We start from the raw sequence: 14,387 nt of genomic DNA, 5'->3' as shown, positions 1-14,387 counted from the left end.
GATTATACTCCACGCTTTATAAATGTCAAATGTGTATCATTAATGCGATGCTGCCAGAGGGTGATAAACAAATGTCATTCTCTCCTCAGCAGATGGGTAATCTGGAGTTTATATCCCTGGTGCTCTTGAACTTCATTGACTCTGACAATGTCGTTAACATCAGTTTGTCTGCCTGAATTCCCAATAAAACCTTTTTTTATGCATCAGTTCACCAACCCTCATTGTGAATTTAAAGAGACATATTTTCCTCATTTTCAATGTGAAAGGACCAGATTCATGGGCTAAATAAGACAGTTGACATATTCATAAAATCATCCCGGTCATAGATGGACATTTGCACACCTGTGTCCCCCAATTTACAAATTCAGTAAAACAGGTCAATGAGATTCAAAGGTGATAAAGCCACTGTGGATCTCACCAGCCATCCTGATTTATTCATGGACATATTAACACAAGAGGAACCAATTTTTCAAATAAGACTCTCAATAAATACTTTGCATTCATTGTAATTCACTCCGCTTTTGGTAGAGTATGGTATATAAGAGCCCATCCATCCACTCCATTCACCCAAGCCTGACCTGATAGGACCTTCATCTTCACCTGCTGCAGAGATGATCTGTAACCTGCTTCTGTCCTGCTCCATCCTCCTGCTGTCCTGCAGTCATCTGCTAGCACATCCTGTTACAGACACAGCCGACATGACTTACAGCGGCCCTGGTGAGTGCATTCACAAACAATGATTTAGATGGTTATATTTTTTCACATATATTTATGGATGTTAAATACACTATATATCTGTTTGTGTATGAGTGTATGTATTTGGCACCGTAAGGCTTTTTTGGGGTGGGGGTGGGGGAGGGGAGGGGGCGTTACGCATTTAAATTAATAATAAAACTCCGTCAAATTTAAATATTTTTAGATATTTTAATGTGATAATTGATTAAGGATTATTCAATTAAAATATGTAATAATAATTAGTCTATAAGATATTAATATCAAAATAATGCAGGATGCAAGGAATTTGACATAAATAGCTATATGCGTATACATATGCATACACAGTATATATAGTTATTTATTCCCGTTCTGCAGTAAAGAGTATCTATCAAAAGTGGTCAGGAACAGTGGTGAACCGGCGACAGGGTCATGGGTGGCCAAGGCTCAATGATGCACGGAGGGAGCGAAGGCTGACCCGTGTGGTCCAATCAAACAGACTAGCTACTGTAGCTCAAATTGCTCAAGAAATGAATGCCGGTTCTGACAGCCAGACCAATCAGGGTATCCATGCTGACCCCTGTCCACCACCGAAAGCGGCATCAGTGGGCATATGAGCATCAGAACTGGACCAGTATATATATACTGCGTGTGTGTGTGTATTAATCATTTGATACAAAGTACTTATTGTTGTACATACTCATACATGTTTTAACATTGTACTTATATTTAAAAAAATAGCTGCATGCAATTACAGCTGTAATTCATTTCTGTAAATGAATCTATAATTACCCAGTTAACCCTTCACACTTAATCCTACCTATACCACAAAACCTGACCCTAACCGTACCTGTATGACCCTAACCGTACCTGTATGACCCTAACCGTACCTGTATGACCCTAACTGTACCTGTATGACCTTAACCGTACCTGTATGACCCTAACCGTACCTGTATGACCCTAACCGTACCTGTATGACCTTAACCGTACCTGTATGACCCTAACTGTACCTGTATGACCCTAACCGTACCTGTATGACCCTAACCGTACCTGTATGACCCTAACCGTACCTGTATGACCCTAACCGTACCTGTATGACCCTAACCGTACCTGTATACCCAATAGCAGCAAAAGTGGTAAAACATGAACACAATAGTTTTTGATGCAAGTATATCCAGAACAGAAGTAGTTTAAGACACCTAATATAATGTGTGGGGTAACATTCATTTTGTAATAGTGGTGCCAGATAGCAATACAGGCCAAACTGCTGTAGCTGATGAAATAGCATCTATCTGATTGCTGCTATAGATTCAGTGGAAGAGGCCGGCGTCATCAGTCCAGATGATTTCTCTGTCTCTGATCTCAATGATCTCCTGCAGAGGGCGGCAGTCATAGGATATTCCCCGCTGCTCAGCAGAGAGAGTGAGGCTCATTCATCTCACACAGACATTTAATCACAAAAACTACAACTTCACCATCTTTCAATGTTACAGAAGGTTCTTCTGCAGATGAAAAAAAATGTTCATACTATTCCTTTCACAGGTACTAAAATGTCTGGGCAGATTCCTAAAGATACTCTTAGAGAGGTAAAGGCAATATCAATCTCTTAGCTTGCGTGTTCAAGTGCATCATCTTGGTTATATTACATTTACATGCAAATATGTGACCAACATCTTTCTCCTAAGTTTCTTTTAGAAAAACCGCATCGCCTCATCCCTCCCAGCGGTCTGTGGGGCAGCAGGAGACAGTTCAGGAAGAGAGGCGGCAGTTCAGACTGCTTCTGGAAATACTGTGTTTGAGCCATTCATGACACAGGCCTACTGAACAGAGTGACAGGGCTTTTATAGCTTTTCCTACTCACACACAATTAGACAGGATACAGTTACATACAAATGTGTAAAACAGTTGCTGATATAAACCACTAAAATGTAAAATATCTAGGGTTTTTATTTCAACATATCTTCAGCTTTAACGTTGGAATATTTGGATTCGTTTCCAATACTATCTTTATAGACGAGACCACAATAGCTGTTTTTAAACATGTAACTCCACATAAATGCAAAAATAAAAGAATGAAAAGTCTCCTTTGTCCAGAATTCATAATGTTCATCCCATTTATCAAAATGAAATATACAGAATGCACTTTTTTTGTATTTTGTAGCTTCTTTTATTTTTTTCGTCTTACAATGAGCTCTTTAGAGAGCATGCATGCAGATGAGATTTGAGTTTAAACCTGGTAGCTTTGGATTGATTCATTCAAGCATTTTTGAGACGGATGAATTCCTCCAAACTATTCTTCAACCTTGGAGGCTAGACATCCACTTAGCTGGAGAGGACAAACGGTATCTAGATGCATCAACGGACTTACTGCACACATACGCACACGCACACACACACACACACGCACACACACGCACACACACGCACACACACGCACACACACGCACACACACACGCACACACGCACACACGCACACACGCACACACGCACACACGCACACACACACACACACACACACACACACACACACACACACACACACACACACACACACACACACACACACACACACACACACAAGAAAAAGACAAGCCAAATACTGAGATACAGTATGTTATGTGTTACACACTTGTCACTTTTAGTAAATTCATATAAAATATCACAAATTTAAAAGCTTTTTTTGGTCATGTGGGAACCAAGAAGCAGGGCCACCACTGGTCCCATGCTGCTGCTGTGTTGTTTATGAGAACAGCAGATCAGTGGTTGTTTGATTACCTGCTGTGGACTCTTGAAGGTAATGCTCTGTGTATTGATACTCCTAGACGTGGAAGGTCTCTCTTTTCCAGATCTTCAGTATTAGGCCAGAGAACGTCAGCAGAGCCCATCAGCTCTGTGTCTTGTCCTTCCTGCTCATTTACTGGAGTCATCGCTCTGAGGAGCTCTATCATCTACAGCAGCCACACAAGCAGCAGTTAAAACACTTACTTCCAATATTCCATAAACAGACCATAACAAAAACCCAAGTTCCTTTTTACCTCTCTGACAACGTGAGTGTGAACAGGCTGACTGTCGCTCCACCAGACACACAGCAGCAACAGACTGAGAGACAAGCAGAACGTCCTCTTCATTATATCTGTACCTCCTCATCATGAGAAAACAAAAGAAAGTCAATAAATTAGCCTTAAAAGGATATTCACCCAAGAAAAAATGTGTTGTGGGGCACCATTGACTTCCTAGATCTTCTTTCAATATGGAAGTCAATGGAGCCACAACTGCTTGGCTATGGACATTTTTCAAAATATATTTCTTTGTGTTCAACAGAACAAATCAATTCATACAGGTTTGAGACAACTTGAGTGTGTAAATTAGGACAGAATTTTCATTTTTGGGTGACCTATCACTTTAAGGCAATACACAAACAACATAATAATTATTATATGGTAGTATACAAATGTATATATAAAATCGTTTTACAATATTATATATAAATATTAATAGTATTACATATTGCTTATTATAAATAATAATAATGATATACTATTAAATCTAAATAAAAATTAGCCATAGTTAAAATTTGATATAAATATTAATAATATAATAAACATTTATAAAATCTTATTATAAAAAAAGCTTATTATAAATCATAATAATACTTTGATATATATATATATGTAGAGCAATATTGTTCAATAATTACAACACAAACAAGCAAATCATAACAGAATTAAATGTGAATATAACAGTCAGAAAATACAAAGATGTTGTTCCTTACCTGTGGAGACTTAAGTGATTTCCCAGATTGTTCTTGTTGTGCAGAAAACAGCGCTACACTGAGGTTAAGGAGTTGTCTTCGAAATTTATATACTGACCAATGACCACGTGTTTGGAGTCCAGAGGACCGTTACCTGGCCCATAAACCCTGCCAGTAAACTGACCCAATGACTGCCCCCTCTTCTATCGTCAATATTAAAAGAAAAAATGCCTCTTCAGCACAAGCACAAATGCACACACAGCAGTCATTTCATAAGCTAGTATTCCCATCTAACACTCTAAAACATGCTGGGTTAAAAACAACCCAAGTTGGGTTGAAAATGGACAAACACAGAAATTGGGTTGTTTGAATGGGTCCATTCACTGGGTTCAAACAACCCAATTTTTGGGTTTGTCCATTTTCAACCCAACTTGGGCTGTTTATAACCCAGCATGTTTTAGAGTGAAGGACCACACAAAATAACTAACCATTAGTTTGATTACTGAATCAGAATATAAGTCCAAGGAGAAGCAATAATTATGAAACTTACTGTATGGCCTTTAATTCATGATCGAGATTCAATGTCATTATTTGGACATAAACTGTAGCATCTACAGATTCTACACTTAATGACAGGGTGTAGTGTGTTGCAGTTACCAACAGATGGCCCAACTGAGCCCCCCCCCCAAAAAACTATTCACAATGAATACAATTAAGGCTTAAATGACTAATGCATGTTTAAGTTGTCTCTTTAGTTGTTTGAGTAATGCGTTAAAAATAAAATAAAAACAATACCTTTGAAACTTTTTAAGTTTTTCCCCTTTTATTATTTTACAGCAGAGAGAATATAAAGCATTCAGAAAACATCTTTCATATTTTAAGGGCAATTCAAAACATTTTGCATGGCTTCAGCAGCTGAATTCTCTTTTTTAACATATCCATCGATTCAGTGACTCTTTAACATGCACAATTACAAAAATAAATTGCTCAACCAGGGGGGAAGGAGGAAAAAAAGACATTTAAAAAAGAAGAAGAAAAAAAATCAGGGGTCATTAGGAAGGGAGAGGGCTACATAATCGGGAAAGACAGAAAAAAGACAGCTAGAGAGGAGAGGAAAAGTAGATCTAACACTAGTTTAACATGCAAAGTGTAGAGAGCCCCAAGTGTAGCTTGTAATAAAGGCAGGGCCGTTATTTTTCTGGGTTTGAAAGGGATGAAAACGTGCAGCTCCATGAAGGGTGTCGTATAAGCACTGTCCTTAAACTACTGCATTCTAATCTCACAATACTGGCATTTGCATAAGAGTTAGTCAGCTACGTGTGTCCAACAGATCGCTGTCCCCATTAGGTCTACAGGTCTTCACTTCAGGAATTGCTTATTGCTCTGTGTCCATGAGAGGTGGGATGTTTGTTTCCCTTTTCTAAAGAATGGATGCGCAGGAAAGGCAGTCTCTGTTCTAATTTGGTGAAGCGACAAACGAAAGTGATGAGGTATCTCCTGTGGGCTGAGCTGTGATACCGTTAAAGCTGAACCAGAGTTGTTAAAATGAACCCGTATGCGACCAGATGAGGTTATAGTCTGGTGTTTATAAACTACAGCTATCCTTTTAAACGTCTATCTATGGCTATAATAACGTGACGATGATGATGATGATTCGATTCGAGCAGCACTTTTTCATTATTGTGATACAGTATATCCACGGCAGTGTGTTTATACAGTGACTATAGGATCCGAAGAAGCTGCATTGAACGGAAACATCCATGCGTATATTTACACAAGCATCAGACGCATTCGTGCAGACCTGCTCCATTCGAACGGACTTGATCACTCTTATACAACACCAGTCTTTTGACAAATCGCTTTTTAGGGACCCAAGGTAGGCTACGCCAACTCACTTTAATTGATTTAAAAAAAGGTGAACAGCATGACATGTTCAGAATCACAGTAATTTCATCAGGACATTCTGGCTCGTTTCCCAATAAGCAGCAACTAATTCTCAAGTGACCTGCTCCCCCTTTCTCCAGTTTGGCACCTGAGTTAAGATACAAAAGTGAACCGAGGTTTCATCTGCACTAGTGCCATGGACACAGTTCTGTGGCGCGTGTTTTTGTATGAGGTACACACGTTTAGTTTTTTTTTAAACCTGTTTCTGTAGCGAAGTCGGTTTAAAAAATGGGAATGTAAATGGAAAGTGGAGTGAAACTGAATTCGACGCCATTTACGAAACGAAACAGGAAGCCAAATTCTATTTGATAAAAAAAGAAAGAAAAAGGTTCATGCTGCCCCTGTAAATGTGAGTACGGACAATTTGCCAGCTTTTGTTTCGAAGCCATCGGTCTGTTTGAAGTTCTGCAACCCATGAAACCAGCTGCTTTACAGAACAGTATTTCTTCAACAAGTCTACCTGACTACCAAATCTACAAAAATAAGCATGCTTTGGGTGCCGTTTCAGCAACCCGGTTATCTATGTTACCCATGCAAGCATAATAAGACTCGAGTTGCCACCGCAGTGCATCAGCTGACAACCTAAACTGCTACCGGAATGATGAATGCAAGGCAAGAACCAGCGGACTGAAATCTGCAGTCATCGCGGGTTCATCTGGCAGTTCCAATAGAGGACGTGAGAGTTATGACGAAGCCATATATTCCTTGTGCGTTAAAATGAAATACATGAAGAAAGTACGTAACGTAAAGGATACAAATCAAAACGTACAGACTATAATTCACTTCTCGCTAATGCCAGTCCCTTACAAATCTCACATGCAGACTGACACGGCTCGCTGGATTTAGAATATGATCAGGCACTTCCAACATAAGCACTCTGAAGAAAAAAGATATCATTTACATATCATTCTCTCGAACAGAGACGAAAATACAAAATATGACAAAAAGCATTTTGACATGAGGGGAAACTGAAATATACACATTTTTAGTGCATTTTCACATAGCCTACTTTCTTTTCAAACGCCACGGCGACATCTGCTGTTGAAAGCAACGTCACTGCAACACTGGTGAAATTGGCTGATCTTTGGAGGTCTATCAGGCCCTTGACGCCAAAGTTTAGCACCAAAAGAATCCCGTTTACATGCATAACAGAAGCTAATCTTTCAGTCAGTGTAGCAGTGTGGATTTCGAAAGAGGTTGTGTCATTACTTAAGCTTCTACAGTGTGTCTGTCAACTCACAGGAATCCTTAGACTGTCAGAATAATACACTTAAAACTGCATAACGCTGCTATAACGTCCTCTACCTCTGTATGCATAACAGAAAAGCATTTTTTACATCGTTTCACTGACATGATACAAAAGTATTTGGGCTTATGAAACACAAAAACAAACAAATGTACAAATAAACCAAATGAGATATGTGATACACTTAAAGATCCTTCCTCAAATACACCACCGCACCACCATTCTTGACCGACAGTGTTCATGGGTTATGCATATTGAATGCAAGTGAATCTGATCACGTTTTACCATATGATTATCTGTTCAGCAATGATTAACTTACTTCCCTTAAGCAGTAGCATTCACATTACTTGGCACCGTTGGCAAAAAGATTCTTGGTAGCCCCGAAAAAGAAAAGAAAAAAGAAATAAAATTAAAAAAGATGTAAACATAATCTAATGATCATTTTGCCTTTCTCCTACCTCATAAATACAGTATTTTTCATAATTGCAGGAAAGTCATGCTTTAGCAAAATGTTCTTCTCAAGAACATTCAAAGGAAAATAAAATACTCTTATAGTGAAATAGTTTTACAGAGCATAGCCACTAATGCTTTTGAACTCTTTTTTTTGTATCTTTGTTCGTTTTTGTCATGCACATACAGTAGCTTGACTTTATCCCAGGTATTTACACTATGTACAAACGATACAACCATACTTCTTAGGCATTCAAACAAAACTATACAAATATTCAGATTTTGACGCTAATCTGTTTTGATCCCTTTCAATGAGGAAAATAAAATATTTCTAAAATACAATCCTGCTTAGATAAATGTTTTACTTTGCGTACCGGCAACCTTCTTTATATACAGGAACCGCTCAATTGTCAAAAATATGGATTTGTCTAACCCCGGGTGTGTCAAAGATATCAAGGCAATGCATGTAACTTTCTCTTAAACAGCTTTAGAAAAACCTCTGAACTTTCAACCGAACAAAAGCTTCACCAATGACAATTTAACATTGGATTAACAAAAGAAAACATATAACAAACTTGCCAATAGTAATTGATGGGCAGAAGTGATGACATTTGGTGTCTCCAGTACATTAATGGATTTGAAAACTATACAAACGAAAAGACTGTGGCCTAGTTTCAAGCATGCGTAAGAAAAGATCTGCCTGGAGCGATCCGTTGCTCTGACTTGACGCGTGTGGCCGAATACCATCAATCTGAAAATAGTTGTTGATTAAAATTCCATGTTTACCTATGCATTACCTATGCACAAAATAAAAATCAGCATGACATGTCACCCAGGCCTGCTCGTTTCCCTCGTACATTCATTAGCAACCCAGTCTCCTTGTAGCTAATAGAAGACGGGTGACTGCAAGGGACAGACTGAAAGAAGTTTCTGATGAATTCGTCTGGCTGTACAAAAACGAATTCATGAATTATACATCATTTTTGGTAACAATATTACCCACTAAACACATCTTTTTGAAAACTAGGAAATACACTCGGAACAGGTCCGGCCATGTTTCTGTGTCGATGCCATATTTTGTCACCATCTTTCTCTCTTCGTTTATCTTTTCTTTACGAGCCACTGAAGAACATGTCTTCCAATCTGCCATCCGTTCTCTTTTTTTCCCTTTTCAAGCGGAACATTTTAATGCTCATTCAAAATGACAAATCAATCCATTAAAAAGTGCAAAAAATGCCACGAAGCAAATGTTGTTCCTCCTAAAACAACGTCCTTTGAGTTTGTTTTGATCAACAGCAGTTGCCTCTTTTCTTCATAAAAGAAACATAGAAGGAATAAAGAGATATGAAAAAAACGCAGTTGTTTAGTAGCCGAAGTATCAGTCAGTCATACAGTAGTAAGAGTTGCAGTGTTCTTGCTATTTTTTTTCCTCTTGTAAAATGTCTCTGGTTGAAACAGAAAAACTGAAAGGAAGAGTCTGGAGAGTAATGTCACATTGTGAGGGGGCTCTTCTGGACGCTCTCATGTTCCCTGGCCTTTCTCAATTCTCTCACTCTGAAAAACAACAGACAGACATTAAGGGCCACAGGTTCAAAATCTCACATCATTTTAGCAGAGAAGGTCCAATCAAGCTGTGGATGAAACACAAAAGCAGATATTTATCAGAATGTCCAAGCTGCTCGTTTCTATGCAATGAAAATTAATTTCTGTCTCTGATCATCACACTGTATGGAAATAACACAGATGGACATTCTTCTAAACAACTCCTTTTGTGGTCCACCAAAAAACAAAGAGAAAGAAAGTCATACAGCCTTGGAACAAATTGAGGCTGATTCCTTTAAACAGAAAAGAAAACCTTTTGAAATCTTTAAGTGTCCATCCAGCACAGTGTAAAATATATATTTTCATGGTTTATGTGGAACACTTAACCACTTTAAAGCTGCATCTACATTAGACAACACACTACAGATCAAAAGTTTGGGGTCTATAAGAATTTCTTGTATTAATGTTTTTGATTTATTGGAACAAATACAGCAAAAAAAATAATATTGGGATATATAAAATGTAATTTTATCCTGTGATGGTAAGGTAGATTTTTCAGCATAATTTCTCCAGGCTTCAGTGTCACATGATTCTTCAGAAATCATTCTGACATGCTGATTTGCTGCTCAAGAATTTTTGTCTTTATGTCAAGAATCATCAATAATCAATCAATAAAATATTCATTTCATAAAAAAAATAAAAAAAATAAAAAAAAATACTTACCCCAAACTGTTGAATGGTAATGTATATAATTTAACATCATTTTGTTAATAATAATTTCTAAATCACTCGTATGAAAGAACATTGTTCTGGCCAGTGCTCTGTGCAAAAGTTCTCTCAGATCTTCACTGATGATTTGCCCCATTTTCTTCATTGCCTCATCTTGTAAGTAGATATTTAGGACAAAAAAGCTTAAAATAGTATTTCATTTAATACAAAACCAGTCTGAAACCTTCTCTTCTTGTAGTCTTTGACAAGAAAGTTGCCTGCTGTCTGCTGATTATTCTGTCTACTTCCTTTTGAAATAAATCAACCGTTTTGATTTGTTTTGTACAAAGTTATGTTATCTACAAACAATGAAAGGGAGATAGACAGTTCCCACTGCAGAATGTGCAATAAAACAGGCTTTAACTAGTCAGAACCAAAACACACAAGCCAGTTTTCTCTAACAATCATCATCATCATCATCATCATCATCATCATCATCATCATCATCATCATCATCATCTTCATGCAACGTCATTTACACCAAACAACCTTCGGTTCTTCCGTCTATCTGATCTTTTCCTCTTTACAAATACAGAAAGTAAAGGAAACTTAAATAGACAGGAGAAAAAGGTGCTTGTTTAATGCAGCATCTCGGTGGTAGTGTATAGCAAGACACAACTGATATCCTGAGGCCGATCATATGCTGAGGCCCTTGATCTCGCTCATCCGTGCGTCCAGTTGGAAGCTGTCATGCAAGCAGGCATCAAGCAACGGTGATGAGGAGGGCAAGGAGCAAGAGAGGATGGGTGTGTGTGTGTGTGTGTGTGTGTGTGTGTGCGTGTGTGTGTGAGATGAGCGAGAGGGAGAGAAATACAGTAGAAAAAGGGAGACATACTGAATCGCTGAGGCTGCACTCACCCGCTTGAATAGTCTATGGTCCATCAAGGGGCTTTGCATTAACAGCAAAACAACACCAGACAGCTATTAGCACACAGCAGATATGATGATGGGGGGTGGGGGGTAGAGCCAAGGGAAGAGAGGCGCACCCCTCACTAAACCACTCATGATTAGTGAATCACACTTTCAAAGATTTCTGTTAGTATGTGTAATAAGGTCACCAAAAAGGCGAATATGTAAACAAAACATGAAGTGTCACATTTGTATTTGTACCAGGAGTGTTTCAGGTAGCGGATGAATGGTGGTGGTGGGAGAATACCTGTGGCGGCAACGGCGGAGGAACTTCATGATCTTGCGTGCAGCCTGATCTTGCCTCTTAGTGAGAAGACTGCTTCTGAAACACAAACGTTACTCTTAAATTCATTTAATTTCGCATATTACATCTTGTCCATGAATAAAATATCTCACAGGGCAAAGCTCAGAACAGTATGCCACTTGGAACAGATTCATAAGAGCTATTGGCTGACTACATAACAGTTGGAATGAGATTTGTACAGACTTTAAGAGGAAGCGGTTCATCTCGGGCATGGAGCGGGGAGTTATGGGTGCTACCTGAGTTTGTGCTGGACCAGTGCCGCGGTGGCTGCTCTGCGGTGGGGCCTCAGCCGGCCAAACTCCCTGTAGCTGCGGTAGCACTGCTGGATCAGCACGGCCGCCCGCCGGCTCTGCTGGAACTTCTTCTGCTCGTGGTAGCTGCGGAACTTACTCTGGATAAGGATGGCGGCCTGCGTCATCTTCTTATAAAGTGCATACTGATACAAAAACACACAAGACATTAATGACAAAAAAGTAATTGCACCCTACTTGACTCACATTGGCCACACACACACCGCAGAGTTTTCCCGTATTTAAAGGGATAGTTCACCTCTCATCATTTACTCACCTTCATGTTGTTCCAAACCTGTATTTCTTTTTTCTTATTTTGAAGAATGTAGATAACCAAACAGTTTCAGTTCCTTTTCTGTTTTCTAAGGGAACCGAAAGTTAATGACCAGCATTCTTTAAAATATCTTCTTTTGTGTTCAGCAAAAGAAAGAAATGCATACAGGTTTGGAGCTACACGCTGAACCAAATGATGGTGGAATTTTCTTTTTTTGGGTGAACTACCCCTTAAAGTGTTAAATTCTAAAGTATCATACCACATACGTTTATGATTTCCTACCAAAATGGCAATGATTGACAATGCGTTAATCATAGCAATGTTTCAGTGCTTACAGTTGTAAATAAGTAATATTAATGACCAAAAATATTATTTACATCAATATTGCCATGTTCATTTATTTTAAGTGTCTTTGGTCTTTTTTAGAGAGTTACTTATAATATGGACAGTAGCAAGTTGCATTTTTAAAAATCTTATTTATAGTGTATAATGGCTTGTTTAAATGAGCCATTTGTTTATTTTGGTCTTCTTTTACCTCTTATTCCAGACCTAATAACGGAATATTTAGAACAGGGGTTTCCAACATTTTTGAAGCCCAGGACCATCGAAAATGATGTTCCCCTGTAGGACCCACTTCATAAAATATATAAGCAGCTATATATTTTTGTGTATAAAAAAACATTTATCCTGTGTGAGATAAAAAAGTGTGATATAAAGACATATTCCCTAAATTAAACAGGCTTTTATATTGTTACGGTACGGTAAGCCATTGCAAATGACTAAAATCTAGAAATATTGATTTTGTATTAAGTTTGACCCACTGTCATGTAATGTTAGATGCATAAACAAGATGCATAATTCAATTAAAATATATATTTTATAGTACCTATCACAACAAATATTGTTCTAGGGCAGATTTACAGTATACTGTGGCATCTCTAAAAAACATTTTTTCCCAGTTAAATTTTCTGTGGATTCCCTAAATCCCATGTGCAGCCCACTGACGGTCTGCAGACTCAATCAAAAAACCCTGGTCTACCGAGATCCATCTCTTTGGTTTACACAGTATGTAGTGTGTCCCTTGCAACAAAAGTGTAGAGAGACTTGTGTCAAAATGTGTAAATGACAGTTTAAAATCTGCTTTAAATAATGCATGAACAATGAAAAAAGTTACCTTCAAGGCTATCCATGTTAGCTTGTAAAAGAAAAAAAAAGAGAATGATTTGTCATGAATGTGACATTGCGGTTGATGTTGCTCTGAAAGCTTATAATTGACTCTAGTGTGTTTGCTCAAACCTGACATATGAACCAGATATCCAGGAAAGGTTGGCAAAGTCAATGTCAGAGCATCTTAAAGGATTACCTGCTTGTACTTCCTGTAACAGCGCTGGATGACAGCGGTGGCTACTTCCTGTTGCTCGCGCAGTGGGCGTCCCTACAGGGAGAGAAAGTAAAGGGTTAGTCTGAGGAGGTGGCAATGCTTGGGAGACAGCCACTAGGCTGTTCACTTACAGGAGAATGAAAGTCAGAGAACACCCTTCTTGCTTAGGTGCAGCTGGTGCTGAGAGACCAGATGTCTCTGAGCTCAAAGCCGCCAGTTTGGCCAGCTGGTGAATCTTTGTGGAAACTCATTACAGGCAGCCACAGGAGGCAGCAATCGCTCCTTATAAGCCAGGCCATGCGCTGGTTAAGCCACCTTACCCATGCTGAAGCTGTGGGGACTGACTACTCTGTATCTGAGTGTTTATGAAATTGAAAGGAAGGACAAAGCAGGAAGGAAACAGAGGGTGTCCCATGTTCAGTTCTACCAATACCTGTGCACAGACGTTTACATCCTGTCTCTATTCACACATCAACACAAGCGTGTGGCACCCGAGCCACTGGCCTGTACCTTGTACTTGCGGAAAGCGGTCTGCACCAGCCGTGCGGCTTCGTAGAGCTCCCTCTGCTCGGGGTCCGACAATGTAAGCTGGGCTAGCTCTCTTTCCACTTTGCTGTTGGAGGCTCTGAGAAACTCACTCCACTCGGCTGGGGCGGGCAAGGTCGGCTTCTCAAACGGACCCTCACGCATGGGCGAGTTACCCGGGCTCAGGCTAGGATTGGAGGGAGGGGTCAGGGGTTCACTGTATATGGGACTGTTCACAGAAACGAAACAGGAACATAAATATATGAAGTTAACAGGGTTGAAGCAAGG

At 39.1% G+C, this 14,387-nt stretch overlaps 2 protein-coding genes across 14 annotated transcripts in view; one reads left to right on the top strand and one right to left on the bottom strand.

Annotated features, from left to right (window-relative positions):
- The first annotated feature begins 58 nt into the window (after nt 1–58).
- On the top strand, nt 59–2,680 carry uts2a (urotensin 2, alpha). The gene is made up of 4 exons (XM_067447236.1): nt 59–717; nt 2,023–2,136; nt 2,257–2,300; nt 2,400–2,680. Exons 1-4 carry the CDS (start codon nt 612–614, stop codon nt 2,511–2,513), a joined length of 378 nt encoding a protein of 125 aa, XP_067303337.1. The 5' UTR covers nt 59–611; the 3' UTR covers nt 2,514–2,680.
- A 3,662-nt stretch (nt 2,681–6,342) lies between these two features.
- Nucleotides 6,343–14,387, bottom strand: part of camta1a (calmodulin binding transcription activator 1a) — a 437,191-nt gene continuing 429,146 nt past the window's right edge. For 3 of the 13 annotated variants that reach the window (XM_067445898.1, XM_067445909.1, XM_067445910.1), the window contains 7 exons: nt 14,085–14,328; nt 13,557–13,628; nt 13,368–13,388; nt 11,866–12,065; nt 11,573–11,647; nt 11,252–11,305; nt 6,343–9,660 (listed from right to left, as the gene is read on the bottom strand). In XM_067445898.1, the coding sequence (XP_067301999.1) occupies nt 9,597–9,660; nt 11,252–11,305; nt 11,573–11,647; nt 11,866–12,065; nt 13,368–13,388; nt 13,557–13,628; nt 14,085–14,328 (730 nt within the window). In that variant the 3' untranslated portion in view covers nt 6,343–9,596. The remainder of the gene's footprint in view (nt 9,661–11,251; nt 11,306–11,572; nt 11,648–11,865; nt 12,066–13,367; nt 13,389–13,556; nt 13,629–14,084; nt 14,329–14,387) is intronic. The other 10 variants (XM_067445900.1, XM_067445912.1, XM_067445899.1 and 7 more) reach the window with 9 other exon arrangements.

Source organism: Pseudorasbora parva, chromosome 6 (assembly GCF_024679245.1).
Source record: "Pseudorasbora parva isolate DD20220531a chromosome 6, ASM2467924v1, whole genome shotgun sequence".
NCBI lineage: Eukaryota > Metazoa > Chordata > Actinopteri > Cypriniformes > Gobionidae > Pseudorasbora > Pseudorasbora parva.
Note: the sequence above shows the minus strand (reverse complement) of the source record. Positions and strands in the feature narration are given on the sequence as shown.